Source organism: Somniosus microcephalus, chromosome 34, assembly GCF_052327205.1.
Source record: "Somniosus microcephalus isolate GS21.2 chromosome 34, FLI_Smic_1.0, whole genome shotgun sequence".
In the NCBI taxonomy this organism is placed as follows: Eukaryota; Metazoa; Chordata; class Chondrichthyes; order Squaliformes; family Somniosidae; genus Somniosus; species Somniosus microcephalus.
Window position 1 is genome coordinate 342,976 of NC_141020.1, and position 26,875 is coordinate 369,850.

Sequence of the window (26,875 nt, forward strand, 5' to 3'; positions counted from 1 at the left end):
AGACAAAGGTCCTCTACCAACCTGCTGCCGCCATACAGTACTGCTCCGCGATGATCAAAATCCATGACGAGGCCTTGGACAACGTGGACCACTTTCCATACCTCAGGAGCCTACTGTCAACAAGGGCAGACGTCGATAACAAAGTCCAACACTGCCTTCAGTGTGCCAGTGCAGCCTTCGGTCGCCTGAGGAAGAGAGTGTTTGAAGACAAGGACCTCAAACCCAGCACCAAGCTCATGGTCTACAGAGCAGTAGTGAAACCCACCCTCCTGTATGCTTCAGAGACATGGACCATGTACAGCAGGCACCTCAAAGCACTGGAGAGGTACCACCAATGCTGCCTCCGCAAGATCCTGCAAATCCATTGGCAGGATAGGCGCACCAACGTCAATGTTCTCGCTGAGGCCAACATCCCCAGCATCGAAGCTTTGACCACACTCGATCAGCTCCGATGGACGGGCCACATCGTCCGCATGCCCGATACGAGACTCCCAAAACAAGCGCTCTACTTGGAGCTCCGACATGAGGGAGCCCCAGGTGGGCAGAGGAAACACTTCAAGGACACCCTCAAAGCCTCCTTGAAAAAGTGCAACATCCCCACCAACACCTGGGAATCCCTGGCCCAAGACCGCACAAAGTGGAGGAGAAGCATCCGGGAAGGCGCCAACACCTCGAGTTTCTTCGCCGGGAGCAAGTGGAAGCCAAGCACAAACAGCGGAAGGAGCGCACGTCAACCCAAGCACCCCACCCAACCGCCCCTTCAACCATCGTCTGCCCCTCCTGTGGCAGAGACTGTAGGTCCCGCATTGGACTCCAGTCACCTGAGAACGTATTTTTAGTGTGGAAACAAGTCATCCTCGGTTCCGAGGGACTGCCTAAGAAGAAGAGGATAGACACTTGAGGGAAATAAACTTGCAGGGCTACGGGGGTAGAGCGGGGGAATGGGACTGACTGGATTGCTCTACAGGGAGCCGGCACGGATTCGATGGGCCGAATGGCCTTCTTCTGTGCCGTTATGACTCTATGTTAGCTCGATGTTCCCTACCGTTAGGTTGGTGACGAATTCAAGCTCATTACGCATCACTAAATCTAGTCTGGTCTGTTCTCTTGTTGGTGCAAGAACATATTGTTCCAGGAAACTGTCTTGAATACACTCAAGAAATTTGCTGCCTTTGGAACTCGAGCTGTTTTGCTTCTCCCAGATTTTTGCAAATATTTCTCGGTGTCCTGTGGCTTTAAGGACTCCTGTCAGCCCAGAGGAGCTGTGTCTTTAAAAGCTGGAGACATTGCTGTCGTGCAAAGTACCCTGGGAATAAGGAAGAAGTTTGATTGACACTTAACCCACCCAATCAAGTAACTGGCCTGAATGACTGTAACATCGTGGAGCCAATCAGACGCGGTCAGGGGGTGGGACTAAAACACACCCAAAGTTGGCTGAACTTGTTTGAAGGCAAAGTTTGAGGAAGTGGGATAAGTGGCTGGCAGCTGGAGCGGTCTGCTGGGATGGTGTGAATATGGCAAATTCAGCAAAACCTGGAGAAATTATACATCTCAATGTGGGAGGAAAGAGGTGGGTGAAGCAGCGCAGGCATTACAAGCCCCTTTAATATGAGGTTGTCAGCGGTGTGGATTATGAATGGGGCGTCTGGAGGTCTTTCAATGTAAGCTGGTCCCAATCATCTGTGTTTCGGAGCCTGTCCTTTCCACTTGCTGTTTAGTGACTTGCTGATAGTGCAAAGTACCCGGAGAGTCTGTCGCTGCGACTTCCTGCAGGCAGTGACATCTTGTACTATCAGCAAATCGCTAAAATGGCAAAGACCTGCATTTCTATAGCGCCTTTCACCCCCTCGGGACGTCCCAAAGTGTTTCACAGCCAATGAAGCCCCTTTGAAGTGTCGTCATTGTTGTAATGCAGGAAATGCGGTAGCCAATCTGAGCACAGCAAGATCCCACAAATGGCAATGTGATAATGACCAGATAATCTGCTTTAGTAATGTGGGTTGAAGGATAAATATTGGCCAGGACATCGTGGCGAACTCCCTTGCTCTTCTCTGAAATAGTGCCGTGGGATCTTTTATGTCCATCTGACAGGGCAGACGGGGCCTCGGTTTAACGTCGCATCCGAAAGACGGCACCTCCGGCAGTGCGGCGCTCCCTCAGTACTGCCCCTCCGACAGTGCGGCGCTCCCTCAGTACTGCCCCTGTGACAGTGCGGCGCTCCCTCAGTACTGCCCCTCCGACAGTGCGGCGCTCCCTCAGTGCTGCCCCTCCGACAGTGCGGCGCTCCCTAAGTACTGCCCCTCCGACAGTGCGGCGCTCCCTCAGTACTGCCCCTGTGACAGTGCGGCGCTCCCTCAGTACTGCCCCTGTGACAGTGCGGCGCTCCCTCAGTACTGCCCCTGTGACAGTGCGGCGCTCCCTCAGTACTGCCCCTGTGACAGTGCGGCGCTCCCTCAGTACTGTCCCTCCGACAGTGCGGCGCTCCCTCAGTACTGCCCCTCCGACAGTGCGGCGCTCCCTCATTACTGCCCCTCCGACAGTGCGGCGCTCCCTCAGTACTGCCCCTCCGACAGTGCGGCGCTCCCTCAGAACTGCCCCTCCGACAGTGCGGCGCTCCCTCAGTACTGCCCCTCCGACAGTGCGGCGCTCCCTCAGTACTGCCCCTCCGACAGTGCGGCGCTCCCTCAGTACTGCCCCTCCGACAGTGCGGCGCTCCCTCAGTACTGCCCCTCCGACAGTGCGGCGCTCCCTCAGTACTGCCCCTCCGACAGTGCGGCGCTCCCTCAGAACTGCCCCTCCGACAGTGCGGCGCTCCCTCAGTACCGCCCCTCCGACAGTGCGGCGCTCCCTCAGTACCGCCCCTCCGACAGTGCGGCGCTCCCTCAGTACCGCCCCTCCGACAGTGCGGCGCTCCCTCAGTACCGCCCCTCCGACAGTGCGGCGCTCCCTCAGTACCGCCCCTCCGACAGTGCGGCGCTCCCTCAGTACCGCCCCTCCGACAGTGCGGCGCTCCCTCAGTACCGCCCCTCCGACAGTGCGGCGCTCCCTCAGTACCGCCCCTCCGACAGTGCGGCGCTCCCTCAGTACCGCCCCTCCGACAGTGCGGCGCTCCCTCAGTACCGCCCCTCCGACAGTGCGGCGCTCCCTCAGTACCGCCCCTCCGACAGTGCGGCGCTCCCTCAGTACCGCCCCTCCGACAGTGCGGCGCTCCCTCAGTACCGCCCCTCCGACAGTGCGGCGCTCCCTCAGTACCGCCCCTCCGACAGTGCGGCGCTCCCTCAGTACCGCCCCTCCCACAGTGCGGCGCTCCCTCAGTACCGCCCCTCCGACAGTGCGGCGCTCCCTCAGTACCGCCCCTCCCACAGTGCGGCGCTCCCTCAGTACTGCCCCTCCGACAGTGCCGCGCTCCCTCAGTACTGCCCCTCCCACAGTGCGGCGCTCCCTCAGTGCGGCGCTCCCTCAGTACTGCCCCTCCGACAGTGCGGCGCTCCCTCAGTACTGCCCCTCCGACAGTGCGGCGCTCCCTCAGTACTGCCCCTCCGACAGTGCAGGATTAAAGACAATGTCAGGGTTGGACCTGAGGGAACAGAGTGCTGTAAGTTCAGAGGGAGGTAGGTTAGAGTGAGTGAGCGGAGTAGAGAAATTGAGATGGCCGCTTTCATGCCGGCAGTTCCCAATGAAAAGATCTAGAGAGAGTAAGAAGCCAGAGGGAGGGGTCTAGGTGGAATGAGAATTCTTTAGACGGGAGACAGGGTCCACTGTGGCGGGGGGTCGGGGGGAGGTAGATACGTGTGCAAAGAAGTGGAGGAGAAGGCGGCGGAAGAAGAGCTCGGTGTCGTGCCGAGCTCAAAATTCATTGAGGGGATGAAGTTGAGGTGTTTGTTGAGGAATGATCGTTCGGGGTCAGAGAGGCGAAGGTCAGATAGTGAAAACATGGCAAAGGGTGAGATTGGAAGGAAGGATGGATGTCAGAGGAAAGTGAAGGGGCAGGAGGATCCAGAGAGGCGCTGGTATCTGAGTTGTTGAAGCTTGCGATCCTTGACACCGGAAAAGGGAAAAAAAAACGTTTTTTGTTGAAGCGCCGGATGAGGCGAAGAATGAAATGGAACTGCAGACCAGGACAGCTCTGAGATAGTGAGTCGGTGCTGCTGAAGAGAGAGGTCTAGAGCGTGCATGTAGTGGTGCATGGCGTTGAGCGTGGATCTCGGGATGTGGCGAGAGCAGTGGTTTGAGGAACGCTGAATATCTTGAAGATATTTGTAATCATAGGTGGATCCGAAACATGATGGGTGGAATTTCAGTTGGAATCCATGTGGAATAAGTTGGAGCCGGAGACGGTTGCTGAGGAAGGAGATGTGGTTGTGAAAGGGAATTTTAGTCGACATGAGCAGGAATCCTGGCCCATTGTTTCCCCAGGCTAGAAACGTAGAGCATAGAAAACTAGGAGCAGGAGTCGGCCATTCGGCCCTGCGAGCCTCCTCTGCCTTTCAGTATGCTCATGGCTGATCCTCTATCTCAATACCATATTCCCACTCTCTCCCCATACCCCGCGATGCCTAGGGGACTGAAGCTAACTGTGGTCCCAACTTCTCTCGGGCTGGGAACAGCACAACAGACCTGTATGAAGCCCTCTGCCTTCATTGGCCTTTTATGTAAGCTGGAGCCTGAGGGAGGGAAAATGAAGCTTCAATCCACAATCCCAATAATTTGCATATACCGCAACCTCATTCAAGAACAGCCCTTCCTAAACGTCCAGGCCCCTAAAATATAAGTAAGCTCAAATAAGCAATGGAGGTTCCAATAGAATGAAATTTTCTGGGTTTCGAGGAGCAGATTGCTAGGGCCTGGGAGACTTCTGACGTCCAGGCCATAATTTGGACACCGGGGTCTACTTGGAGCTGGGACAGCGGGAGAGAGTGCTGGGTACAGACCCTGTCCATTAAACTGGGTCAGAGAGTGCTGGGTACAGACCCTATCCATTAACCTGGGTCAGAGGGTGCTGGGTACAGACTCTGTCCATTAACCTCGTTCAGTGAGCGCTGGGTACAGATTCTGTCCATTAACCTGGGTCAGAGTGTGCTGGGTATAGACCCTGTCCATTAACCTGGGTCGGAGTGTGCTGGGTACAGACTCTGTCCATTAACCTGGGTCAGTGAGCGCTGGGTACAGACTCTGTCCATTAACCTGGGTCAGAGTGTGCTGGGTACAGACTCTGTCCATTAACCTGGGTCAGAGTGTGCTGGGTATAGACCCTGTCCATTAACCTGGGTCGGAGTGTGCTGGGTACAGACTCTGTCCATTAACCTGGGTCAGTGAGCGCTGGGTACAGACCCTGTCCATTAACCTGGGTCGGAGTGTGCTGGGTACAGACTCTGTCCATTAACCTGGGTCAGAGTGTGCTGGTACAGACTCTGTCCATTAACCTGGGTCAGAGAGTGCTGGGTACAGATTCTGTCCATTAACCTCGTTCAGTGAGCGCTGGGTACCGATTCTGTCCATTAACCTGGGTCAGAGAGTGCTGGGTACAGACTCTGTCCATTAACCTGGGTCAGAGTGTGCTGGGTACAGACTCTGTCCATTAACCTGGGTCAGAGAGTGCTGGGTACAGATTCTGTCCATTAACCTCGTTCAGTGAGCGCTGGGTACAGATTCTGTCCATTAACCTGGGTCAAAGAGTGCTGGGTACAGACTCTGTCCATTAACCTGGGTCAGAGAGTGCTGGGTACAGACTCTGTCCATTAACCTGGGTCAGAGTGTGCTGGGTACAGACCCTGTCCAGTAACCTGGGTCAGAGGGTGCTGGGTATGGACCCTGTCCAGTAACCTGGGTCAGAGTGTGCTGGGTACAGACTCTGTCCATTAACCTGGGTCAGAGTGTGCTGGGTACAGACTCTGTTCATTAACCTGGGTCAGAGTGTGTTGGGGACAGACCCTGTCCATTAACCTGGGTCAGAGTGTGCCAGATACAGTAAATTGCAATGTATGTAATGTGTATATATACCTTAAGGGAGAGAACTACTTTTTACAGCTCCTGTATACTGTAGTACCGGCAGTGACCACACCTGTATATAAACCCTGAGTAGTGATCTGTATATTTAGTTCTAGAGTAACCCTCATTCAGTAAACACCTGTTGAATCGTTCCCTGCAGTCTGATTATTGAAGGACACAACATTAAGATACACGGATATAATGTAACTGATGACTCTTTTCTGTATTGTTCCCTTGAATATCTCCTTTAGGTTCAGTTCCTCTCGACAGACTCTCACCTGGATCCCGGACTCTTTCTTTTCGAGGTAAGACGCTCTCGCTGGCCCAGGCTGTGATATGTGGCATCTCATCTTCAATTTCTCAGATAGAAACCGGATTCCAAGGCTGGATCTTCTGACGGGTGATTTATTTTCCCACTTGTTCCCATGCCTCATGATGTGGAGAATTTTAGTTACCTAGGCTTGCAGTGAATTTTCATCAAATGCAAAACAAGCCTCAGAACTTAGGCCCACTCCATCTGACCCGGGATTGCAGTGTAGATTGACATTGTTGCGCCGTGTGCTGGGTGACAGTAGGTCTCCAGTGGGCTGGGTAAGTGATCTGATGCTGTTTAGGTGACAGTAGGTCTCCAGTGGGCTGGGTAAGTGATCTGATGCTGTTTAGGTGACAGTAGGTCTCCAGTGGGCTGGGTAAGTGATCTGATGCTGTTTAGGTGACAGTAGGTCTCCAGTGGGCTGGGTAAGTGATCTGATGCTGTTTAGGTGACAGTCGGTCTCCAGTGGGCTGGGTAAGTGATCTGATGCTGTTTAGGTGACAGTAGGTCTCCAGTGGGCTGGGTAAGTGATCTGATGCTGTTTAGGTTTGTTTTCCCTTTCAGCCTGTTGAGCGGACGAATCTCCACCCTGAAGGATGAAACGGGAGCGGTGAGTAAAACCTGAAGCAAGTTTCTATTAGAAATCAATACTCAGCCGATAGTGATCCTGTGTTCAGACATATTTAAAAATGCCACCGGATAGGCTGAGCCTCCCCTTCTCCACAATCACCAACTTCATTCCCTCTTTGTTATTCACTCTAGATTTTTATCGATCGGGATCCGACAGTGTTCACCTCCATCTTGAATTTTCTCCGTACCAAGGAGCTGGACGCCAGGTATGCCCAGAACAGGTGGCAAGGTCACCGTGTGCAGAACGGGTTAAGAGGCGTAAGGGCCACAGGTAACCTTCCAGTTTCCTGGGCAACGGGGCCTAGCAGGTGTGCTCCAATTATGGCAGGTTAGAGAAGCTTCATTCTGTATCTAACCCGTGCTGTACCTGCCCTGGGAGTGTTTGATGGGACAGTGTAGAGGGAGCTTTACTCTGTATCTAACCCGTGCTGTACCTGCCCTGGGAGTGTTTGATGGGACAGTGTAGAGGGAGCTTTACTCTGTATCTAACCCGTGCTGCACCTGCCCTGGGGTGTTTGATGGGGACAGTGTAGAGGGAGCTTTACTCTGTATCTAACCCGTGCTGTACCTGCCCTGGGGTGTTTGATGGGGACAGTGTAGAGGGAGCTTTACTCTGTATCTAACCCGTGCTGCACCTGCCCTGGGGTGTTTGATGGGGACAGTGTAGAGGGAGCTTTACTCTGTATCTAACCCATGCTGTACCTGCCCTGGGAGTGTTTGATGGGACAGTGTAGAGGGAGCTTTACTCTGTGTGCCTTCCTTCAGTGAGTGGAGGCCTCGAGTATTGTGGAGCTGTTTGTAGAAGAAAGTGTTGTGGGGGAGGAGAGTGGGTGAGGGGTAGGGGCGGAAGGGAAGGGGAAGGGGAGGGGGAACAGTTGGCTCTATGTTGATGATGGTTTACTGGTATCTTTTTATCACTTTAAGAAGCTGTGGGATTTTCTAGAATTGAAAGACTGAATTTATTTTTTCGCTCCAGAGATGCCAACATTGGAATGCTTCGGCATGAGGCGGAGTTCTATGGAATCTCGCCGCTGGGTGAGTGAGGAATACCGTGGCTCACTGCCCAAAACCACTCTGGGAAAACCTACAGGAGGGGAATAACTCGACCGACATTCTCATTCACCCTCGCTCTGTAACTGAGACCCCACTCTAACCACATATCGGAACCAAAATATAGTCCCAGACTCCATCACCTCAGTCTTCCCAGATCCTTAAACCTCTCTTCCCAATTGTCCCTGTATTTGCACCCCGTTCTCAGCTCGCTCCTACCCTTGAGATCCTTCCGACAGTGCAGCACTCCCTCAGTACTGCCTCTTCCACAGTGCAGTGACTTGTAGACACACAAGTGCCAGGCAATGACCATCTCCAACAAGAGAGTCTAACCACCTTGCCTTGACATTCAGTGGCATCACCGAATCCCCCACCATCAACTTCCTGAGGGTTGCCATTGATCAGAACCTCAACAGGATAAACGACATTAATGCCGTGGTAACAAGAGCAGCTCGGGCTGGATTATGCGTCATACTCACCGTCTTAATATTGCACAGAGCCGCCAGCACCTTGGAGCTGAGCCACCCTTCTGAGCCTGCCCTCCGGGCCAGGCCGAGCCTGTGGTGGAGCTGGGCCTGTGGCGGAGCCGCCCCTCCGAGCCGGGCCTGTGGCGGAGCCGCCCCTCCGAGCCGGGCCTGTGGCGGAGCCGCCCCTCCGAGCCGGGCCTGTGGCGGAGCCGCCCCTCCGAGCCGGGCCTGTGGCGGAGCCGCCCCTCCGAGCCGGGCCTGTGGCGGAGCCGCCCCTCCGAGCCGGGCCTGTGGCGGAGCCCCCCCTCCGAGCCGGGCCGGGCCTGTGACGGAGTTTTATGTTTTGTTTCTTCCTTTTCCCAGTTCGCCGCCTGGAGCTGTGCGAGGATTTGGAACGCTCGTCCTGTGGGAGTGTCCTGTTCCATGGGTATCTGCCTCCTCCTGGTAAGTCCAGCACTCCTAGTTTCTCTGCCCTTTTATTACTAATCTTCCCAGGATTCTGGTCAATGCATTCTGGCATTGAAGGGAACCTTTGACCCTTTGGTCACGGAGTGGGATCCTCCTGAGGTGTTGCTGTGGCATGTGCGTGAGGACTAGATCGGGTTTGGCTGCGATGCCTTTGGATGTCCAATAGTTTCTGCCCACAGTCAATGCTTATGTGCAAAGAATGGCCACATTGGTCGGGGGGGGGTGGAGGGCGAGTTACCAGAGTGAGATTTGTGCCCTTTGACATTTACCCATGGTGGGGCCGGGGGGGGTGAGGATCCTTCATGAGCTCCGGTCGCTTGGCCTTTATTCTGATGCATTTCTCTGTCCACAGTGATCCCGGCAATGAGGCGTAATCGGCACAGCCTGGCTGGGCCGCAGTTTGTGGGGTCTCGGCAGGAGGGCACGGATCGAGCGCCTGTGCGAAGGAGCAACACCATGCCACCGAACCTGGGCAATGCCGGGATTCTCGGGAAGCTCCTGGAGCAGCGAGGGAACGGTTTGTAAATGTTGGCGCGAAGCAGTTGAACTCTCTCCATTTCAGAAGTCAGTCAGCATGTGACCTGCAGTTCCTCTCCCCCAGGTGGCTCAGTTATCCATGGGTTGGTACTGAGGCACACAGGCCAAGAAGGTCCCAGATTCGATTCCTGGTCTGTTGCAGCCGGATCTGATGCTACAATTGGACTCTGCACAGAGTTATGGGGATCAGAAACTTGGACAAGGTTCCTGCATGTCATCACCATCTAGTGACGTTGCTGGAAGTTCCACGCGTGTAGGGCAGGCATCGGGGGCGGGGTTGGGCACCAGGTGAGGTCAGAGGGTGCGGTTGAGGGTTGGACACGGCCATAGTGATCCCCATGGTTAAATGCCATGAGGTCGTTTACAGTTCAGCCTGGAGCATTAGAAACGTCAACTAGGTAAAGTAGCAGAAGGTTCCCCAGGGGAGAAGAGGTGCAGGAAACTGCGACCCTAATTATTGATACACGTCTCCTTAACACAGCAGTGATTTAAAAAAAAAATTAATTGGCTGGATGTGGGTGTCGCTGGTAAGGCTGGCATTTATTGTCCATCCCCTTGGAGCAGCTTCTTGAACCGCTGCAGTCCGTGTGGTGAAGGTACTCCCACAGTGCTGTTAGGGAATTCCAGGATTTTGACTCCGCAACGATGAAGGAACAGCCGGTATACTTCCAAGTCCGGATGGTGTGTGACTTGGAAGGGAACTTGGAGGTGGTGGTGTTCCCATGTGCCTGCTGCCCTTGTCCTTCTAGATCGTGGAGGTCACGGGTTTGGGAGGTGCTGTTGAAGAAGCCTTGGCGAGTTGCTGCAGTGCATCTTGTAGATGGTACACACTGCAGCCACGGTACGCCGGTGGTGGAGGGACTGAATGTTTAAGGTGGTGGATGGGGCAGCCATTCCTATTGGGGAGCATTAAAATTGGGTTTGCGTCTTTGAGGAGCACTGGTAATGTAACTTGCCCAGGGGCACTGAGGCCCGTTGAAGTTCTCCAACATCTGTTGGCGGAGATGAGTTGACAATGCAGCCTGGGGATGGGAACAGGGACCCTCACGGTCTGTGGATCAGCGGCTCTTGCTCCTAAATGTCGGGCGGGTGTTGACGGGACAGTAATGAATCGTTGTTGGGATCACGAGGAACGATAGGTCTGTGGGTACTGGGGGGGTCTCCCTCTCCCTAACATCTGTCTGAGGCTGAACCACACTGTTCGCAACCTTGCTGTCATATTTGACCCTGAAATGAGCTTCCGACCACATATCCACAACATAACTAAGACCGCCTATTTCCACCTCCGTAACATTGCCCGTCTCCGCCCTTGCCTCAGCTCATCCGCTGCTGAAACCCTCATCCATGCCTTTGTTACCTCTAGACTTGACTATTCCAACGCACTCCTGGCTGGCCTCCCACATTCCACCCTACGTAAACTTGAGGTCATCCAAAACTCGGCTACCCGTGTCCTAACTTGCACCAAGTCCCGTTCGCCCATCACCCCTGTGCTCGCTGACCTACATTGGCTACCGGTTAAGCAGCGCCTCGATTTCAAAATTCTCATCCTTGTTTTCAAATCCCTCCATGGCCCTCGCCCCTCCCTATCTCTGTAATCTCCTTCAGCTCCACAAACCCCCGAGATATCTGTGCTCCTCTAATTCTGCCCTCTTGAGCATCCCTGATTATAATCGCTCCAACATTGGTGGCCGTGCCTTCTGTTGCCTGGGCCCTAAGCTCTGGAATTCCCTGCCTAAACCTCTCTGCTTCTCCGTCTCTCTCTCCTCCTTTAAGACGCTCCTTAAAACCTACCTCTTTGACCAAGCTTTTGGTCACCTGCCCTAATTTATCCTTATGTGGCTCAGTGTCAAATATTTTGTCTTATAATACTCCTGTGCGGCGCCTTGGGACGTTTTACTATGTTAAAGGCGCTATATAAATACACGTCGTTGTTGTTGTCTGTAGAACCAGAGTAGCGAGATCGCTCGTGTGACCCTGACCACTTCCCTCTCCTTCCCCAGGGTCGACGGCCCATCCTGGGATGGTGAGGATCGTGCGAGGACATCACAACTGGATTGCGGTGGTTTACACACACTTTGTGGTGTGTTACAGGTGAGTATGTTAAACCCAAACTTAGTGTCACCTCACCCCTACTTCCTGATTCACCTCATCTCTTCTCTATTTTGAAGGACTGCCCCGCACGCTGGGCCTGGAGCCTGGGGCTGAGTGTCTGGGGCCGCATATGGTTTTAATCTCTTTTTCCACACCCGCCCCGCCCCCATTCATGGTCAGAAGTTTACAGACACTCATTTATTGGGTGGAGTCTGGTTTAATGTCCTTACTACCTCTCGTGTTTCTTGTTGGCCTCTCACCGTGTCCCTCTGTTTCTCACCTTGAACAGACTGAAGGAGTCGTCTGGCTGGCAACAGGTGTTCTCCAGCCCCCGTCTAGACTGGGTCATCGAGCGCGTGGCACTCAACGCCAAGGTCATGGGCGGTTCCCTGGGGGACAACGACAAGATGGTGGCTGTGGCCTCTTGCAGCGAGATTATACTGTGGGCCATTCACGAAGGCGGCAGTGGGAATGAGATCGGTATGGTGGCTTTGCTCACAAGGAAGCGGGATTTGAAATGGTTTCTGGTATTCCGCGTGTTGCTATTGTAGCCGTGTAATGGAGTTACTGTCTGTGCCACACCTGCGGGTCATGGACTCCGTTACCCGCACCCAACCCAACTGGAAAACCATCTGCAGGACTCCCTCAGGTCTGCTACTGAGCCACACAGACCAGCCAGAGACTCCGCTACTGATCACTGTCTAGCCACCCTTGTGGAGAGTGGCCCGTGAGCACTGGGTGAAGGGAGGGACCGATTGGACTCGATGACTCTCAAAAAAACAGTCACTGTTTAAGCTCACGCATGAACAATGATAATATGGGAGAGGTACCTGAGGCTGCAGGCACCGTACCCCAGTGAGAGTCAGTGTCTGTGGAACCCGTACCCCAGTGAGAGTCTGTCTGTGGAACCCGTACCCCAGTGAGAGTCAGTGTCTGTGGAACCCGTACCCCAGTGAGAGTCAGTGTCTGTGGAACCTGTACCCCAGTGAGAGTCAGTGTCTGTGGAACGGGTACCCCAGTGAGAGTCAGTGTCTGTGGAACCCGTACCCCAGTGAGAGTCAGTGTCTGTGGAACGGGTACCCCAGTGAGAGTCAGTGTCTGTGGAACCCGTACCCCAGTGAGAGTCAGTGTCTGTGGAACCCATACCCCAGTGAGAGTCAGTGTCTGTGGAACCCGTACCCCAGTGAGAGTCAGTGTCTGTGGAACCCGTACCCCAGTGAGAGTCAGTGTCTGTGGAACCTGTACCCCAGTGAGAGTCAGTGTCTGTGGAACCCGTACCCCAGTGAGAGTCAGTGTCTGTGGAACCCATACCCCAGTGAGAGTCAGTGTCTGTGGCACCCGTACCCCAGTGAGAGTCAGTGTCTGTGGAACCCGTACCCCAGTGAGAGTCAGTGTCTGTGGAACCCATACCCCAGTGAGAGTCAGTGTCTGTGGAACCTGTACCCCAGTGAGAGTCAGTGTCTGTGGAACCTGTACCCCAGTGAGAGTCAGTGTCTGTGGAACCCGTACCCCAGTGAGAGTCAGTGTCTGTGGAACCCATACCCCAGTGAGAGTCAGTGTCTGTGGAACCCGTACCCCAGTGAGAGTCAGTGTCTGCGGAACCCGTACCCCAGTGAGAGTCAGTGTTTGTGGAACCCGCGCCCCAGTGAGAGTCAGTGTCTGTGGAACCTGTACCCCAGTGAGAGTCGGTGCCTGCGGAACCCGTACCCCAGTGAGAGTCAGTGTTTGTGGAACCCGCGCCCCAGTGAGAGTCAGTGTCTGTGGAACCCGCGCCCCAGTGAGAGTCAGTGTCTGTGGAACCCGCGCCCCAGTGAGAGTCAGTGTCTGTGGAACCCGTACCCCAGTGAGAGTCAGTGTTTGTGGAACCTGTACCCCAGTGAGAGTCGGTGCCTGTGGAACCTGTACCCCAGTGAGAGTCAGTGTCTGTGGAACCCGTACCCCAGTGAGAGTCAGTGTCTGTGGAACCTGTACCCCAGTGAGAGTCGGTGCCTGCGGAACCCGTACCCCAGTGAGAGTCAGTGTCTGTGGAACCCGTACCCCAGTGAGAGTCAGTGTTTGTGGAACCTGTACCCCAGTGAGAGTCGGTGCCTGTGGAACCTGTACCCCAGTGAGAGTCAGTGTCTGTGGAACCCGTACCCCAGTGAGAGTCAGTGTCTGTGGAACCTGTACCCCAGTGAGAGTCGGTGCCTGCGGAACCCGTACCCCAGTGAGAGTCAGTGTTTGTGGAACCCGTACCCCAGTGAGAGTCGGTGCCTGTGGAACCTGTACCCCAGTGAGAGTCGGTGTCTACGGGCCCCGTACCCCAGTGAGAGTTAGTGTCTGGAAGAAAGAAAAAGCTTGCATTTCTTTGGAGCCTGTCACATCCTCAAGCAATGAAGTACTTTTTGAAGTGTAGTCACTGTCGTAATGTAGGAAATGCAACAGCCAATTTGTGCCCAGCAAGCTCCCACAAACAGCAATGTGATAATGACCAGATCATCGGCACTGCACTGAATTGTCAGCCTAGATTTTGTGCTCAAGTCCTGGAGTGGGCCTCAAACTCATGACCTTCTATAAAAGTGTTTTATTTATATATTCCTCCTGTGTTCAATCGTCACTTGAACTGTAAAATAGAAACTGAGATGAAAACAGAAAATGCTGGAAACACTCAGTGGGCCAGGCAGCATCTGTGGAAAGAGAAACAGAGTTAACGTTTCAGGCCGATGATCTTTCAGCAGCCAATGGGTGGAGGGAGAGGGGCAGCCAATGGGAGTTGCCTGCGTTCTGGCCTAGGAAGGACAGAGGATCAGAGGGTCCTTGGTGTGCATGTACTTAGATCCCTGAAGGCAGCAGGACAGGTAGATAAGGTGGTTAAAAAGGCTAATGGGATACTTGCCTTCATTAGCCGAGGCATAGAATATAAGAGCAGGGAGGTTATGATGGAGCTGTACAAAACTCTAGTTAGGCCACAGCTGGAATACTGTGTGCAGTTCTGGCCGCCACACTATAGGAAGGACGTGATTGCATTGGAGAGGGTGCAGAGGAGATTCACCAGGATGTTACCTGGGCTGGAGCGCTTCCGCAATGAGGAGAGACTGGACAGGCTGGGGTTGTTTTCCTTAGAGCAGAGAAGGCTGAGGGGGGACCTGATTAAGGTGTACAAAATTATGAGGAGCATAGAAAGGGTAGATAGAAAGGAACTTTTCCCCTTAGTAGAGGGGTCAATAACCAGGGGGCATAGTTTCAAGGTAAGGGGCAGGAGGTTTAGAGGGGACTTGAGGAAAAACTTTTTCACCCAGAGGGTGGTTGGAATCTGGAACTCACTGCCTGAAAGGGTGGTAGAGGCAGGAACCCTCACAACATTCAAGAAGCATTTAGATGAGCACTTGAAACGCCATAGCATACAAGGCTACGGGCCAAGTGCTGGAAAATGGGATTAGAATAGACAGGGCTTGATGGCCGGCGCGGACACGATGGGCCGAAGGGCCTCTTTCTGTGCTGTATAACTCTATGACTCTCTCTCCGTGCAGGAATCTTTACTCTCGGAGTCCCAGTGGAAGCTTTGTTCTTCGTGGGTAATCAACTGATTGCAACAAGCCACGCCGGCAAAGTAGGGGTGTGGAATGCAGTCACCAAACACTGGCAGGTAGCGACACTCCTCGACTCTCTGCCTCCATCAGTCGCCCTTCACTCCTCACTCCTTCTTGTCTCACTTCTCGTTTCTCCCACAGATTCAGGATGTCGTTCCGATAAACAGTTACGACACGGCTGGGTCCTTGCTCATACTGGGGTGTAATAACGGAGCAATTTACTACATCGGTAAGTGAATTGTGTGTCACCCCCTGTGGGAAAACTGTTGGGGAGAGTGCCCCAGGTCTCTCTGATCAGACTCTGTGCGACTCCTCGGTGATTTCCTCTCCTGTGTGTGTTAAACGGTTGATCCCGGGGACCCAGCAACACTGGGGAATTGTGTTTGATGGAGGGGGGGGGGGGGGTTGTCTGAAGAATGGTCAGCTGGATCGCCGCCTTGGAACTGTACCCCAGCGATAGCCAGCACCTTCAGGGAAGGAGGGGGAAAGAAAGGGAAGTTGGTATGGATCTGGTGATGATCTGTCCCTCAATGTTTGACATTCGCAAAATGGAGTGATGTTTATTTTCCAGATGTGCAGAAGTTTCCTCTGCGGATGAAGGACAATGACTTGCTTGTTACTGAGCTTTACTGTGATCCCTATGAAGATGCTATCACAGCCCTCAGTGTCTATCTCACCCCAAAGACCAGTGAGTAATGATCTATGCAGCTGTTCGAATGCTGCTTTACAATAATTAAATCTCCCATTTTTAACTTGAAAGTGCCAGCTTGGCTCAGCGGTGACGCTGTGCTGCGGCATAGCCTGGCCGAGGGAGTGCTGTGCTGTTGGAGGTGCTGTCGTTCAGTTAACTGAAGCCCTGCTTGCCTACTGCCAGTGTCACTGTTCAAAGTGCAGAGTCTGGACCAGCACCTCCAATAACTCATCTCATTGCTGTTTGTGGGATCTTGCTGTGTGCAAAACATCTTCCTAGATGCCTGATTTTCAACATAATTCAATGTGAAATTTCTGAAAGATCTTATAATCTGTATAAATGCAAGTTGTCGTGTATAAACTGGTCTTTCTGGTGGAGGTTGTTCCTGCAGTAAGTCAGATTACCAGCTGGTGGCAGTGTTGACCAGCAATCGGGAACATGGTGCTGATAAATGGATCTAATCAATCAATGTTTCGCTGTAGAAAACCACAACGAATCACAACCAGTAATTTTCTGCTGGGTTTTATTGCCCTTTGGGTAACCTGAAGAGATTGTTGAGATAAGAATGAAGTAGCTGCCCCCTGAGGGAGGGGAGAGAAAGTTCTGGGGTTTTTAGCCAGAGTTTCAGTAAAGTTTTGCCGTTGCGTCTACCAGGTGACAGCGGGAACTGGATCGAGATTGCGTATGGGACAAGTTCCGGAATGGTCCGTGTGATTGTGCAACATCCCGAGACGGTGGGATCTGGGCCGCAGCTCTTTCAGACGTTTAGTGTCCATCGCAGCCCGATCACAAAGATCACACTCTCCGAAAAAAACCTAATCTCAGGTAGGAAACGATTATTAACCTTCTCCCTCTCGCCACTGTTTCCTCATCGGTTACTTCCCTTCCTCCTGTTAGCCCAACTCACTGCTCGGGGACGTTCTGTGGCCTCACTCCCTCCGGTGGGGGACTCCCCGGACCCTCGCCGGCGGGGATTTTCCAGCCCCTCGCCGGCGGGGATTTTCCGAGTCTGGGCACAGATGGTGAGTGTTGGGAACAGAGCCAAAAGCACGGCGTGTGTGGACCCCTCACCCCCCCCCTCCACATGCTCCCCCCTCCCCCCCCCTCCACGCTCCCCCCTCCCCCCCTCCACGCTCCCCCCTTCCCCCCCCTCCATGCTCCACGCTCCCCCCCCCTCCACGCTCCACACTCTCCCCCCCCCCCCCCCCTCCACGCTCCACGCCTCCCCCCCTCCACGCTCCACGCCCCCCCCTCCCCCCCCCCCCTCCACGCCCCCCCCTCCACATGCTCCCCCCCGCTCCCCCCCTCCACATGCTCCCCCCTCCCCCCCTCCACGCTCCACGCTCCCCCCCCTCCACGCTCCACGCTCCCCCCCCCCCCCCTCCACGCTCCACACTCCCCCTGTTGTGTATTTTGAATGTTGTATTTGAATTGTCCCACATGGCTTACCGTAGTTGTGATGTGCAATGCACTATGGGAAATAGAGTGCATCGAGTTGAGAAGACTCTCTGGGAAGTGATGGCTGTGAACTGAACTCTGTCTCCTGCGTACTCTCTTAATTGTTATACAAGCAAGGTTATTAAACTCTTGAGATTTAACAAAAGTGGCGACGAGGACGTCTGAACTTGCATGGCTCTGCTCTGCGGAAGATAGTCGGGTTTTACGTGTTTAAAACTGTTATTTTTGCCATGGACAGTTAATTAAAGTGAGGCTGGCTCGAGGATAAAGGAGCTTGCAATGGTGGAAAGACGAGACGGCGTATAAGGTACTAACGACTTGAGGAAGGGGAGGAAAAGCAGTGAGTAAATCGGGAAGGACATTTATTCAACTGTGAAACGATCTGTGAATTGAAGCACTAAATAACTGATAGTGATTTTAGTTGAGCTCAACATTGGAAGGATCCTTCGTGAATGATAATTAGGAGCCTGAGAGAAGGAAAATGGCTGGAATTATCGGTAACATTGGACCGTTTGATGAGAATGTCGAACAATGGAGCTCATACACAGAACGATTTGAATACTTCACACAAGCAAATGACATTGGAGGGAACAAAGTAGTACCTACATTGTTAAGTGTGATGGGACCAAAGACTTTCAATCTTTTGCGTACTTTAGTGCATCCAGATAAACCAGGGACTAAACAATATAGCGAAATTGTGGAGATACTAAAAGGGCATTTTTCACCCAAACCCCTAGTCATAGCTGAGAGGTTTAGGTTCCACAGGCGTAACCAGGAAGAAGGAGAAACAGTGACCATGTTTGTAGCTGCACTAAAAAGACTATCAGAGCACTGTGAGTTTAATGACGTGCTAAATGATACTATAAGAGACAGGCTAGTGTGTGGTATGAGAACTGAAGCCATACAGAAGAGACTATTAACAGAGAGTAATCTGACTCTACAAAAGGCCATTGAAATCAGTATTTCCATGGAATTGGCAGCTAAGGAAGCTCAACAGTTGGGGGCAACAGAAAAAGTGCACAAAGTAAGAACAGAGAGCCAAGGGCCATGCTTCCGTTGTGGCAAAACGGGGCATCTTGCGTCTGCATGCTGGTGTGTGGACATGGATTGCCACAGCTGTGGTAAAAAGGGACATATTCAGCGCGCATGCAGAAATAAAAAGGACACAGAGAAAACGTCAAAGACGGAAGGAAGAAAAAAAACATTCAGACAAAAGACAAAGAAGCATGTCCGCTCTGTAGAAGAGGACAAAACAGAGGCAAGTGACACTTCAGAGGAGGAACTATCACTGAACGTGCTGACTATAGCTGGGGATTTGCATGGCTACTGGGTCTCACCCTTGCTAGAGGGGCAGCCTGTGCGAATGCAGATCGATACCGGGGCAGCAGTATCTCTTATGTCAGAGACAGTCTACAAAAAGACATTAAAGCACCTTCCACTTCAGCCAGCTAACATAACGTTAAAGACATATACCGGTGAAAGAGTAACCATGAGCGGTATCACTGAGGTCACAGTTCAGTTGAATGGACAAACTAGAAAGTTGCCACTCTTACGTAGTTAAAGGAGACTACCCCTACCTGCTGGGACAGTCGTGGATGGAGAGAATAAAATTAGACTGGTCATCAGTCTACATGATGTCGCACAATGATCCAGGCTTACCCACCATCTTAAAGAAACATGCAGAAGTCTTTAATGGAGAACTGGGTAGCATGGAAGATATTACTGTGAAGCTTCGTATTAAGCAGGATAGCAAACCCAAGTTCATGAAGGCACGACCCGTACCTTATGCCATCGGACCAAAAGTCGAGGCTGACTCAGAAGCCCTAGTTGAAAGCGGAGTACTAGAACCAGTCAGCGTGAGTGAATGGGCAATGCCCATCGTACCAGTGCTCAAGAAAGGGGGTGGAGTTAGGATATGTGGAGATTTTAAAGTAACTGTTAGCCCTGTATTGTCAGTGGAGCAATATCCGCTTCCCCATATTGATGATTTGTTTGCGGGACTTGCTGGGGGCCAGAAGTTTAGCACAATCGACCTCTGTCAAGCCTACCTGCAAATGCATGTGGATGAACAGTCACGAGAAATGCTGACTATTGTGACGCACAATAGGTATCGTCGACTTCCTTTCGGAATTACATCAGCTCCAGCGCTTTTCCAACGTGCTATGGACCAGATCCTTAGTGGATTGCCTGGAGTCCAGTGCTACTTAGATGATATCTTAGTTACCGGGTGTGATGACCAAGACCATCTGCGTAACTTGGACGCAACGCTACAGAGACTGAGGGATTACGGACTCAGAGTTCGCAGGGATAAATGCGATTTTTTTTTTTTTTTTTTTTTTTTTTTTTTTTTTTTTTTTTTTTTTTTTTTTTTTTTTCAGGCATCAGTTGAGTACCTCGGTCATGTGATCGATGCCACAGGCCTTCACAAGGCACCGTCCAAGGCCAAGGCAATCGTGGATGCCCCAGCACCTGAAAATATCAGCCAGCTGCGTTCTTTTCTAGGGTTACTGACCTACTATGGACGGTTCATACCGAACCTAGCCTCTGCTGAGGCCGCTGCATTGGTTGCTATGTAAAGACAAGAAGTGGGAATGGACTAACAAGTGCCAGGAGGCGTTCATGACAGCAAAGGACACGCTCCTGAAGTCAGAGGCTTTGACGCATTTTAACCCTTCATTACCAATACAGTTAGCTTGCGATGCATCGTCATATGATGTGGGAGCGGTCGTTTCTCATATCATGCCAAACGGAGAAGAGAAGCCGATAGCATTCGCATCTAGGACTTTGAACAGAGCTGAAACTAACTACGCCCAAATAGAACGAGAAGCACTGAGCATCGTTTTTGGCGTTCGCAAGTTTCACCAATATTTGTACGGGAGACAGTTCACCCTACTAACAGATCACCGCCCTCTCACGACCATCTTCGGGCCACATACAGGGATTCCGTCACTTGCTGCGAGCAGAATGCAAAGGTGGGTGCTGCTGTTGTCTGCACACACATTTGACATTAGATATCGTAAGTCTGACCTGCACGGCAACGCCGACGGTCTTTCCAGGTTGCCGCTGCCTGTCACCAAGCCTATGACACGTAGCATGGACATCTGCTATTTTAGGCAGGTGGAGAACGCGCCTATTACTTCGACACAGGTCCGACGAAACACCAGAAATGACCCAGTGCTGTCTGCAGTGCTGGACATTATCGTTGGGGGCAAGCTTGACAGCGATGACCCAAACCTGAAACCATATCTCTTAAGGAGAAACGAACTGTCGGTGCAGTCTGGATGTTTGCTGTGGGGTAGGAGAGTGGTTATTCCACCATTGCTACGGAAACCAGTGTTACAGCAACTGCACTCCGGACACTGCGGAATGGTTCGTATGAAAGAAATAGCGAGGAGCTACTTCTGGTGGCCGGGTATGGATGGACAGATTGAGGACAAAGCTAAAACCTGTTCCTCATGTCAGAGTTGGTAATGTGCCACAGCTTGCACCTCTTCACCCCTGGGACTTTCCGGAGGAAGCATGGCACCGCATTCATGTAGACTTTGCAGGTCCATTCGAGGAGAGAATGTTCCTGGTGGCTGTTGACGTGCACAGTAAGTGGCCAGAGGTTGTTATAATGAGGTCCACCACCGCTGAGAAGACCATCGAGAAGCTAGGTGAGGTGTTCAGCCGATTTGGATCTCCGATGCAACTTGTCTCAGACAACGGTCCACAGTGGGTGTCACAAGAAATGGCTACATTCCTGCAGGTGAATGGCGTACAACATATCAGGGCTGCACCATACCATCCTGCGACCAATGGTCTAGCTGAGAGGTTTGTTCAGACCATGAAACACTCTAAAGGCATCTCAAGGCCAGGGAACGCTTCATCAGCGCCTGAATAGTTTCCTGTTGAGTTACAGGAACACACCACATGCGACCACAAAAGCATCACCTGCCACTCTACTGCTCAAAAGAGAGCTACGAACCAACTTCGACCTGCTGAAACCGCCAAAGGTGAAAGACGTGGTACAGTATCAGCAGGACAAGCAGATCAAGCGACGTGAACAACGCTCCAAAGACAGAGTCTTCAGTCCAGGTGAACATGTGTTGACACGGAACTACAGTGGTGGACCTAAGTGGGTTCCTGCTACTGTCGTTGCACAGACTGGTCCAGTATCCTACACTGTACAGACACCCGAGGACATTGTCTGGAAGAGACACACCGATCAGCTTCTACAAAGTGCAGCAACACCCACTGACCCACCAACAGCAGTTTATCTGCCATTGGGTGACGCTGTGGGTCATCCGCCTTCTACACCGAGAGGCTCACCTTCTGAGGAAGCAGCCGCTTCAGCCCCTATCTCATCAGCAAGGGAGACCTGTATACAGGCACCTCAGCCGCCTACACCTGTGTTGACGTCACCTGTGAGAGACAATGAACTGGAGAGCCAGGTTGACCACTGGTATCCTACCAGAGAGCGGCGGGCCCCTATACGTTTGAACTTATAGTTCAGAGGCTTACCCTTTATCTGGGGCAGAATAATCCCCATGGGTATAACCATGGTTGGAGGAAGTCTACCCTCACTCCCAGGTTATTGTGTTTTAAAAATGTTGTGGTTCTATTGGGACATCTAATGTAAGAGGCGAGGAGATGTGTATTTTGAATGTTGTATTTGAATTGTCCCACATAGCTTACCGTAGTTGTGATGTGCAATGCACTATGGGAAATAGAGTGCATTGGGTTGAGAAGACTCTCTGGGAAGTGATGGCTGTGAACTGAACTCTGTCTCCTGCGTACTCTCTTAATTGTTATACAAGCAAGTTTATTAAACTCTCCACCCTCTCCCCCTCCACCCCTGCACGCCCCCCCTCCACCCCTCCACCCTCCCCCCACCCCCCCACAGATCTCTGCCGTGATGGATGTAATTGGCCCACAGCAATCTCTGACTTGCCGGGAGCGAGCAGAAATTAGTCGGGTTCCTTCTCCCGTGACCCCACCCCAGATGGCGACGGGATTAGGCTTTTCTGTGAAGCCTCTTACAGGTGAATAGCGTGCCGAATGGTCACTTGGGCTGAATAGCAATCGGAGATGATGTGATGTGTGTTTTTTATTCAGTTTGTGCCGACAATAATCACGTGCGGACTTGGACTGTGACCAGATTCCGCGGGATGATCTCCACACAGCCTGGATCAACTCCACTCGCTTCGTTTAAAATCCTCTCCCTGGAAGACCTGGATGGACATGGAGGATGTTCGGCAGGGCTGGAGATCGGTAAGCGGTGACGAGACTCGGGCCGCATGTAACTGACTCACCGGTCGGTCTCTCTCTCTGATTTACCGGTCGGTCTCTCTCTCTGATTTACCGGTCGGTGTCTCTCTCTGATTTACCGGTCGGTCTCTCTCTCTGATTTACCGGTCGGTCTCTCTCTGATTTACCGGTCGGTCTCTCTCTGATTTACCGGTCGGTCTCTCTCTGATTTACCGGTCGGTCTCTCTCTGATTTACCGGTCGGTCTCTCTCTCTCTCATTTACCGGCCGGTCTCTCTGATTTACTGGTCGGTTTCTCTTACAGGCCCGTTTGGTGAGCGAGATGATGAGCAGGTTTTCATCCAGAAAGTGGTCCCTGACACGAGTCAGATCTTTGTGCGTCTGTCCTCGACGGGCAAGAGGTAATCGACGCTCCAATCTCCCGAAACTAGCCCAGTCCTCGGACTGAGTGGATTTTTTAGATAGGACGGTTAATGTGGACAAGTTCAAAAATACTTTCAGAAGCTTGGCCAAAGTGGTAGGTTTTAAGGAGCAACTTAAGGATGAGAGAGAGGTAGAGAGACGGAGAGGTTTAGGGAGGGAATTCTAGAGCTTGGGGCCCAGGCAGCTGAAGGCACGGCCACCGATGCTGAAGCGATTAAAATTGGGGGATGGGCAAGAGGCCAGAATTAGAGGAGCGCGGAGAGAATTTTAAAATCGAGGTGTTGCTGGACCGGGAGCCAATTTAGGTGAAGCAGACTCGGTGCAAGTTAGGACACGGGCAGCAGAGCTTTGGATGAGGATGAGAGGCCGGCCAGGAGTGCGTTTGGAATAGTCGAGTCTGGAGGTAACAACGGCCTGGATGAGGGTTTCAGCAGCAGATGAGCTAAGGTGGGGCGGAGACGGGCGATGCACTTCAGAGTAATTAATTTAATGTGAAGCAATTTAGATGTTTCTGAGACGCGATGAGACACTTCAGGTCACTTTGTGATCCCAGTGTGGTGAGCAGGGGGGTGGGGGGGGTGACCGGGGGCGGGGGGGGGTGGTGAGCAGGGGGGGTGGTGAGCGGGCGGGGGGGGTGGCGAGCGGGCGGGGTGGGCGACCGGGGGGGTGTGGTGGGCGGGGGTGGTGGTGAGCAGGCGGGGGGTGGGTGCAGTGAGTGGGCGGGGGGGGGGGTGCAGTGAGCGGGCGGGGGGGGGGGGTGCGGTGAGCTGGGGGGGGGCGTGGGGTGACCGGGAGGGGTGGGTGCGGTGAGCGGGCGGGGGGGGGGGGGGGTGGGTGGGGTGTGGGTGCGGTGAGCGGGCGGGGGGTGTGGTGGGGTGACCGGGGGGAGGGGGGGGTGCGAGCATGTGCTTATGGCTCTTGCTAACTTTGTCATTTGTCAGAATGCCAGTTTTGTTTGTTTCCAGTTTGGTCCCCTGAGGGATGGGATGTTGTCTGGGGAAGGGTCTGGTCTGCACCCCCTGACCCGGGATGGCTCTATATCTCACCCAAGCTCTCGATTTCACTCCTGCCACGAGAGGTTTGCTGTTCCTTCACAAGAAGAGAGGCAAAGAACACCCAGTGGACCAGTTGCTCAGCCAGCAGGACCGGCTGCAAGTTGAGGTCAGGGTCCGGCTGGGCTGTGACTGCTCCTCTGGTCGAATATCCTGCAGGCACCAGCAGTTCGGGCTGTGCTGAAGACTGAACAATTGGGTGAGATGCAGGAGGGTCCTGGCGAGAATCGGCACCATCAGTAGATGTGGGGCAAATTCACTCAAACTATTTCAATTAACGGATCCAGCTCATCGCTTTAATCCTCTCTCTATCTGTCTGTCTCTTCCCCACCCGCCCACAGGATCTGCGAGATTCGCTCAGTGGATGGGATCGCGATCACCGCTTTCACCGTACATGAATGCGAGGGTTCGAGTCGGATCAGTTCGCGTGCGAGACGGTATCTGTTCACCGGACACGCCAATGGCAGCATCCAGATGTGGGATCTAACCACAGCCATGGAGACGACAAGCAAGGCAGCAAGCAGAGGTTGGGGCGAGTGGGATCTGGTGCAAAGCAGACAACAAGAGTGGGGGGGTGGGGTGGGGTGGGCGGGCGTGAGGTGATAGCGGGGGTGGGGTAGAGCAGAAGGGGCCAGTTCTAATCCCTGTTGGGTTTCTGCGATTGGCCTGAACCCTTGAGCTGAGGCTGGGCTCGCGCTCTGTTGCTCTGTTTGTGTGAGGTCAGGATTGAGTAGTGCTGTGACGCCCGCTGCAGTCAGTTAGACAACACTCAGCTCACACACGAGGAATCGAGGGGCAAAGTCGGAAAGGGAAAGAAGACCCTTTTCTAATCTTTGGTTTTGTTTTTTCAATGTGCTTAGACCCTGGGGGCCCCACGGAGCAGGAACTCCTGCACCAGCTGGAACAGTGTGATCTCGCGCTGACCCGAACTCCAGACCTGAGCCCTGCCGAATCGCTGGTTCATCCCATCATGCTCCGGGTGTCGTCCTCCAGGTAATTCTGTGATCGACAAGTTCATTCTTGAAATGTAAAGAATGGCCTTTAAATGTAGAAAGCTGTGGGTTTCAAACCCAGGCCAGAACTAAACCATAAACCGCATTGCGTACAGCGCTGTATGGAATGAGTACGGCCACTCTCGTCCTAACCCTACTGCTGTCTCAACCCAATTCCTGGCCGCAGGTCGAGGCTGATTCTGTCGTCTCACTCGAGACAGTAGCCTTGGAGAATACGCTGCTTTTATAACAAGGATGTTAGCAACAAAGCATGCTGGGAATGTGTTACAGGAAGTAAGTGTGACATAGGAAGTGGATGATCTACATCAGACCTGGTGTTGCTCATGGTTACAGTGCTACAGAAGCTACACCACCACATAGTGGCCACAGCCTCTAGCTACAGCGTCACAGTATCAGTTTACATAAGAAATCGCATTATAACCGATTACGTGGGTGTTTTCACTGTTCAATGCTGATGTAAGAAGCAAGCCCAAAAATTGAGAGTACAGGAAGTGAAGTTTTAGGACCAGAGAAGTGCGAGTACACGATCTTTATCCTGTACCAGCTGAATATTTTCATGTTCAGATAAAGGCTGATTTGTTGCAATTCTTTCCACTTTGTTCTTGAAACAGCCAGTTTCAAATGGTCGATGGGCTGCGTGAGAGGCTGATGCGGAGTGGGATGGGAGGCACTCGGAGAGACAGCCCCACCCTGGTCAGACAGCGTGAAGGATTTCCCAGTTTGTGCAGTCTGCAGTCACACGTTGCCAGTCGAACCTCATTGGATAAAAGTGATTTTCCTTCTGGGAATCCTCGGCTGCTGAAATCCGGCGACCAATACGGTGGCGAGGTGAGATTACGCCGCTCACCTCAAGGGACAGAGAGTCTGAGCGGCGAAAGTGGCACAGCGGAGGGTGAAGGTAGGGTGGGACAGCGGGGAAGCTTTGTGGAGCGATGCCAGGAGTTGGCGCGTTGCACCGAATTCAATGCCGTGGACCCTCGCCGGTTGAGCTGCGACCCTGACGTCCGAATATTGATGAAAAATAAACACCCTGGCCAAGCCAGCTCAGTACAGGGACTGAAGGCCATGCCGCCCAGTCCGACCCTGTCCATCAGAACTCTCCCTCCCGATGTACTATCAACAAGTGCCACAGTGGAAGGTCGGTCATCAGTAACCAGTCCCCTAGGCTCACCCACCGAATCAGCTGCTGCCACCAGACCCAGAATGAACGAGACCTCGTTCTGACCATCACTGCTCACAGTCGCAAACCGCCGTCCGCCAGTATTTCCGCCCTCCTGGGTTCCTTGAGACATTCTGTAAGGTTTCGTAGGCTGGGTGCTTCGCAGCAGATAATTCATCAAACTTCAAGACCATCATCCCGACTGATTCTGACAGTCCTTGATGACCTCTCAACTCCCCCTTTAAATCCCAACATTAAGCAGCAGGGATGTCAACCAACCTATCCGCTGATTTCCCGGTTCTGAGGGAAACCGAATTCTAGCCGTTGAGTTATTGGCCCGCAGAATCCTGAGTTATCGCCACTGACTGCTGCTTTGCATTGAAATCTCCACCAGCTGAAGACCCCTGACTCCTGCTTTTGGCAGTTCACATTTTAAAAGGTTGAAGTGTCAGTTTTTAAAGGATTAAAAAGCAGGAAGCCAGTTCATTCCGGGTCAGGAGTCTAAGGTGGCAGCTCATATTTTGCTCTATTTTTTAAAATTTGTTTAATGTTCCATGATGGGATTTCTAGAGTGAAATAAACAATGAAGCATTTCTTCTGTTTCCTCGCTCTGCCACTGACGCTCTTTGTGATATTTACTCCTAACGTGTTGGACATACTCCTGCTGAACACTCGTCTCCCAATGGACCAAAGCCCTTCCCATTCACTCCCACTGTG

General features: G+C 52.8%; 1 protein-coding gene across 4 annotated transcripts; it reads left to right on the forward strand.

Moving 5' to 3' along the window:
- The first annotated feature begins 1,412 nt into the window (after positions 1–1,412).
- On the forward strand, positions 1,413–26,751 carry shkbp1 (SH3KBP1 binding protein 1). 4 transcript variants are annotated; one of them, XM_085973170.1, is made up of 18 exons: positions 1,413–1,570; positions 6,240–6,293; positions 6,866–6,911; positions 7,064–7,137; positions 7,908–7,966; positions 8,812–8,892; positions 9,269–9,433; positions 11,454–11,544; positions 11,834–12,024; positions 15,054–15,169; positions 15,255–15,342; positions 15,685–15,801; positions 16,459–16,629; positions 22,360–22,515; positions 22,816–22,912; positions 24,328–24,512; positions 24,847–24,979; positions 25,611–26,751. In XM_085973170.1, the coding sequence occupies exons 1-18, from the start codon at positions 1,515–1,517 to the stop codon at positions 26,221–26,223; spliced, it is 2,493 nt and encodes an 830-aa protein (XP_085829296.1). In that variant the 5' UTR covers positions 1,413–1,514; the 3' UTR covers positions 26,224–26,751. The 4 variants fall into 4 exon arrangements, with proteins under 4 accessions (XP_085829296.1, XP_085829299.1, XP_085829297.1 ...); XM_085973171.1 differs by having other exon boundaries at positions 1,526–1,570; positions 6,240–6,388; XM_085973172.1 differs by lacking the exon at positions 6,866–6,911 and having other exon boundaries at positions 1,526–1,570; positions 6,240–6,388.
- The last annotated feature ends 124 nt before the right edge of the window (positions 26,752–26,875 follow it).